Here is a 6709-nt window from a genome sequence, read left to right on the forward strand (position 1 = left end):
GGCATACACCAAAACTCACCACTTTCCTCTGTTGGGGAAGCTGTTGTGGAATCAGAAGCAGTGAAACTAGAAGAAATGAGTCAAATATTAGTCCATTGTCTATGCCCATTATTTGATAGTATCTGCGTATGTATATATACCTATATGTAAGCAGACACTATCAAACATATATATAATATATATATTATATATGTATATATATATAATCTGCTGACAGACAGAAGAGACAAGCATTAAAAATATGAAAATTGTGAGCCATACAATTCCAGGAATAACTGGTCTTTTCTACTTTACGACTGAGAAGTTCAAAGGTTAAGTTGATCAGGAGGGAAGAAATTGCTACAGCGTGATGTGAAGGCAGGCATACACCAAAACTCACCACTTTCCTCTGTTGGGGAAGCTGTCGTAGAACCATTAGTACTGACCACTAGGAGAAATGAAACCGAGTATTAGTCAATTGTCCATGACCATTATTTGATCATGTCTGCATAGATATATACATATCTATGCAGACACGATCAAATGCATATACAGTATATAATATATACCTATATGTACCCAGACAATATCAAATATGTATATGTATATATAATATATGTATAACCTGCTGAGAGACAGGAGAGACAAGCATTAAAATAGGAAAATTATGAGCCCCACAATTCAAGGAATCACTGGTCTTTTCTACTTTAAGACTGAGAAGTTCAAACGTTAAGTTGAGCAGGAGGGGAAAAACTTGCTACAGCATGACGTGAAGGCAGGCATACACCAAAACCCACCACTTTCCTCTGTTGGGGAAGCTGTTGTAGAATCAGAAGCACTGACAACTAGAGGAAATGAGAGCAAATATTAGTCAATTCTCCGTGTCCATTATTTCATAGTGTCTGCATAGATATAGATACATATCTATGCAGACACTATCAAATGTATACATGTTATATATAATATATATATACCTATATGTACGCAGACACTATCAAATATATATATGTGTGTATATATATATATAAACTGCTGACAGACATAAGAGACAAGCATTAAAAATATGATAATTATGAGCTCCACAATTCCAGGAATAACTAATCTTTTCTACGTTAAGACTGAGAAGTTCAAAGGTTGAGTTGATCAGGAGGGAAAAAATTGCTGTAGCATGATGTGAAGGCAGGCATATAACAAAACTCACCACTTTCCTCTGTTGGGGAAGCTGTTGTGGAATCAGAAGCAGTGACAACTAGGAGAAATGAGAGCGAATATTAGTCAATTCTCCATGTCCATTATTTCATAGTGTCTGCATAGATATAGACACATATCTATGCAGACACTATCAAATCTGTATATATTACATATAATATATATATACCTATATGTATGCAGACACTATCAAATGTGTATATATATAATATATATAATATACATATATGTGTAATCTGCTGACAGAAGAGACAAGCATTAAAAAAATGAAAATTATGAGCCCCACAATTGCAGGAATAGCTGATCTTTTCTACATTAAGACTGAGAAGTTCAAAGTTAAGTTGATCAGGAGGAAAGAAATTGCTACAGCATGACGTGAAGGCAGGCATACACCAAAACCCACCACTTCCCTCTGTTGGGGAAGCTGTTGTAGAATCAGAAGCAGTGACAACTAGAGGAAATGAGAGCAAATATTAGTCAGTTGTTCATGCCCATTATTTGATGGTGTCTGTATACATACAGGTGTATATATATAATATGCTGACAGATGAGAGACAGTCACTAAAAATATGAAAACTATGAGCCCCACAATTCCAGGAATAATTGGTCTTTTCTACCTTAAGCCTGAGAAGTTCTAATGTTAAGTTGATCAGGAGGGGGAAATGACCTATGGCATGACATAGAGGCACACATTGACAGTAAGTTTCTTCTATCTTTCCGGAAAGCCTTGGCCAACTCAATAGCAGTGACAGTTGAGACAAGAAGTAGAAGAAACAGGAACATGTATTAGTCAATTATTCATGCCCATTATTCAACAGTGTGCGCATCTGTTTAAATGAGTATGTGTTAATGCACAAACCCACACAGACCCACACACACACACACACACACACACACAATCCACTGACAGAGAGACCATCCTTAAATATATGAGCCCTACGATTCCAGGAATAGTTCATCTGCTTCTACATAATTCAGTAGATCTGATTCATGTATTACGTTTCTGCACAGGAATATGTTGACCTCCATGAAGAACATGTTCCGTTTCTGCTTTATCACAACTGGAAGGTAATATCCAAGACTATTTTCTTTCTGAGTTCAAAGCTCCTAGCACTGTGCCTCCTATAAAGGAGGTGTTGAAGAAACACTTGTCAGATGGAAAAATAAACAGAAAATGTGGCTACACGGCTGTCTTCAGCACATGCTGCTGACATGAAGAGTGGCTACCAAAATCAATTCATCAAATCTTAGAATCGGCAACAGAATCTCATGGTTGCAAGAATCGGGTTTGGGCAAATATCCCATTGAAACCATGGAAAGCATCCACAGCTTTCCAAGCATGCCTATCCCCATATTTCCAACTCATGCACATGATTTTCTGCAGTTGTGGTGTCTATGGACGTGACAACAATGTAAATAAGAGCTAATAGCTATTGAGTGATTATTACTGTGCCAGGCACTGAGTTAAATGCTTCACACACATTACCTCGTTTAACGCTGCAGTCACATTGAAGTGAGTTTTATTTTGGAGGCCTCCTTGTCACAAAGGAGGGAATAAGTTTGAGAATGTAACTGACTTGCCGAGAGTCATCCCAGTGATGGCAGAGCCAACATTCAAAGGATCCTGTGGAGAATCAAGTGAGATAGAGCATGTGGAAATTACTTTGTAAAAATAAACCATAGAGAGTCAGCCCTGATGGCCTAGCGGTTAAAGTTCAGTGCTCAGGGCTCTGGCAGCCCAGGTTCACTTCCTGGCCAAGGAACCATATCACCTGTGGGACAGTTGCCGTGCGGTGGCCGTGGCTGACACAGTAGAACTAGAACAACTTACAATTAGCATATACAACTATTTACTGGGGCTTTGGAGAGGCAAAAAAAAAGAAGAAGAAGACTGGCAACAGATGTTAGCTCAGGGAGAATTTTTCCCTGCAAAAATAAGAAATAAATAATAAGCCATAGAAATAGAACATAATCTATATAGAAACAACATAATTCCACCATTGTGGACACGAAAAACGTCTTCCCTTCCCAATATCTTGATTATTCTTAGAAAATGACCTTTTGTATTACATGAGCTCAGCATTGAAGTGTAATTCTTTCCTAAGGTAGAAGGATAGGCCAAGTCATATTATATAAAACACGAGGTGAAACTTATATACAATGTAAAAAGAACCAAGAAGGCAAATATGCAAAGATAAAATTATTTTAAAGATAATTGACTGTTGGATGGAAGAAAATAGAGTTGAAAGAACTGTTTTGGTTTATCCTTTTTCTAACTGATGTGTTGTTACCTATATGAATAGGGTTCTGGTATGAAATTTTATGCACTCAATGAGCTCATTTCTTTGAGGCTAGAAAAATGGGTTTGAGGTCTAAGATTTGGAATAAATTCCAAGAAGGAAAATGCTAACATAATCATGTTTAGGTGTTAAAATTTCTTCAAGGACTGAATTTAATGTGTCTTAAAATTCTCCTCCTTTTCCTCAAGGGTGACTTATTCATCAAAAGATAAATAAAACTCTTTTATCACCATGCATTGATTGAGGTAAAACAATAAAATAACACTTTTTCATAATAAAATCTATGTATGTATCCTAAGTTCTCTCTGTCAACCAAGCTTGGTTAAAATCTTGGACCAGACTAGTTTTATGTTCTTCAAAATTCCTTTATTGATTTACGATTCTAAGTTATATTCTTAGTTCTTAGCAAAAACGAAAATTTCCAAGAAATTGCATTAGAAATTTGCCATAGGATGGCATTAACAGAAATGTCCTCATCAGCTTTGTTGCCCTGAGAAGCAAATGGAAGACATTTGCTTCAGAAATTAGGCACCAAGTAAACACATTCTGAACTGGAACTTCTCTATGATAATCATCACCACGGAACTTACCGTACTTCTCATTTTCCCCTGATCACTAGAAAAATCACAACCTAACAGGACTCTTCTGTTCAGTGGATATATTAAACTTGTGCTTGGCATATCCTCTTCCCCTCTGTTTCTTAGCTGTAGAAATAGTAAATCAGGGCTGTTTTTAAAATCTTACATTAGTGAGTTTGGGGAAAGGATATTAAAAAATGCTATAAATACATAAATAAACACACCCATGTTAGGTTTTCAAAAGCAAGTGTTTCCACTGACATTATTTCATTTGCTCTTCTTCATGGCACCAGGAGAAAGTCAACGCAAGTGTTTGAACATAATTTGGCCACTGATGAAACTACAGATCTGAGAGATGAAGACTGACTTCAGAAATTCGGACTGGTACACAGGAATGGTCTTTACACATTTTGTTCCGTGCTTGTTCCCCACTGCTTCCAAAGGGCTTGTTAACCACAGGGAAAAGTACAAACTGATTCCTTCTTATTTATAGGTGCTCTGAGGCCTTTGGTCTGTTGTGATCGTATTTAGACCTTATATCCTGGATCTAGAGACTTACTGGACCACTGTCTGGAACAAGGCCCATTCAGCTCTCTGCCCACACTGTCTAAATATGTACAGCATCTGCCTCAAAGGGACTCCTTTGGACATCATGCCTGACTCATGAATGACCCTGAGTGATTAGGAAAAGAATGCATTCTCTTACAAGAGTGCATCCTCCTTGGGACAGTAAGTCATTCCAGTGTGCTAATCCACACATCCGCTCCAGGCCTCCACAGGCCAGTTGTCCAATAAATGTTTTTTGAGCTGCATTTACCAATGGCAAGAAATAACATTCATTGTATAGAATGGAAGAATGTATGTACATATTAGCCTCACCCAATCTCTAATTATTAAACGTTACTTCGCAATGGTATATAAAATACATGTCTGGAAACACTAAGACCATAATAAACCTGCAATCACCAAATTACTTGACTTTCTGTTGAGCCACGAATTGGCTCCATCAAATGGACACCATTTTTTCACATAATAGCTATATTTTGAGTTTGTACTCTGAGTATAGCAAGATGAAAGCTGAGGAGAACATTCCTGAAAGACATATAATTGTACTTATTTCCTGATCAAATAAGATCATCAAAAGGGGAATCTCGTTTGAGAATTTCTTGTGTTCTGACTTCTTAGGTGCTTTCACATATCTTGTTTCATTTAATCCTTCCAACTACCCTAAAAAAATACCACTGAGACCTTAATATTTTGGTTTATTAAACTGAGGTTGAGAAAAGTTAAGGAAAGTTTTCTTTTACTCTTTTATGTTCCAAAGCTTTAACTATTTTAATTCTATGGGGAAGTAGAGGGACGTTTATGCTACCAATACATGGAACAAGATTTAGGAAACATTTATATTTCTTCATTTTTCATTAATACTTGAGAGAGAAGCTGGGAAGCTTACCTTTGCAAAAAATTGTTCTTGGAGGTTACACTTACATATACACACCTTGAATCACTGAAGGAAGAAGAATCTCTTGGTCAACCCCTCCTTTATTGTTCTCATGTTTGATGATACATTTGTGTTCTTTGTCCATTGAATTTTCGGTTACAGTCAGCCAGCTGAATTTCATATACATGTCATTAGTCTTCATGGTATTTCCCTGCTGGGAAACCAGAATTGTATTGCCATTCTTTTCTTTCCAATATACCTTGATAACATCAGGGAAGAATTTATCAAGAAGACAAAAATATGTCCCAGTCTTATGGAGGTTTATCTCAGCAATGGAAGGAAGAAAAACAATTGGTTTGGGGAAAATGTCTACAGGAAGATGTATATCTGTGCAGGAAAATGGAACAGCAATGAAAGAGAATCATCAGAAAAGCGCAAACACTGTGTGGTTAGGAACAACCCAGAGCATAGTAAAAGGAGGAAAAGCTGCCCTTAAATTAGTGCTTACCATGGCCTTTCATCCACCATAGACTGGGAGGTATTTATTGTTATTTTCAGTGGGGAAAGAGGTTCCAGAGGTCATGTAACTTGCCTGACGTCATGGCTGATTTTTGGCAGAGCCTGGATCTCAACTTGGCCTTTATTCTTTCTCCACATGCTAAAATAGGGTATGACTTTTAGCTGTCCCATGCCAAAGCTTCTAACATTGATGAACACCTGTATTTTTCTAATTCTCTTTTGTTCCATCACTGTGGAGGATGTTTTGAAGGTGACTGGGTAGGTGGCGGGAATGGGGGAGGAGATCAAGTAACTTTGATGATCTCTCTACACGTAAGAATGTCTGGTCCTTGCTAAAGTACTTCCCTTTTCCCATCCCATGAATTTTGTTATTTATGCTCTTTGGCCCAAATAACACTTTGTCATATTCTGGTTGACTCCTCCTTTTACAAACAATTTCTCTGTAGCACGTGATGCTGTTTAATAGAATTTTACCCACAGTAGTTCTTCTTTCAAAATTAGAGTCAATTCTCTCAACCCTGCTGCTGCTTTATCAACTAAGTTTATGTAATGTTTTAAATGCTCGTTGTCATTTCACAGTCTCCGGTGTCTTCCCCAGGAAGAGATTCCATCTCAAGAAACCAGTTTCTTTGATCATCCATAAGAAGCAACTCCTCAATCATTAAACTTTGTCAGAGATTTCA

At 37.3% G+C, this 6709-nt stretch overlaps 1 gene segment (V, D, J or C); it reads right to left on the reverse strand.

Annotated features, from left to right (window-relative positions):
* The window catches only part of LOC124243292 (T cell receptor gamma constant 2-like), an 82912-nt gene that overhangs the window by 53428 nt on the left and 22775 nt on the right, over positions 1–6709 (reverse strand). Inside the window, 2 exon segments of the C gene segment in view lie at positions 1595–1639; positions 5565–5894. Coding sequence covers positions 1595–1639; positions 5565–5894 — 375 coding nt within the window.

This window comes from Equus quagga, chromosome 8 (genome assembly GCF_021613505.1).
Source record: "Equus quagga isolate Etosha38 chromosome 8, UCLA_HA_Equagga_1.0, whole genome shotgun sequence".
Lineage (NCBI taxonomy): Eukaryota > Metazoa > Chordata > Mammalia > Perissodactyla > Equidae > Equus > Equus quagga.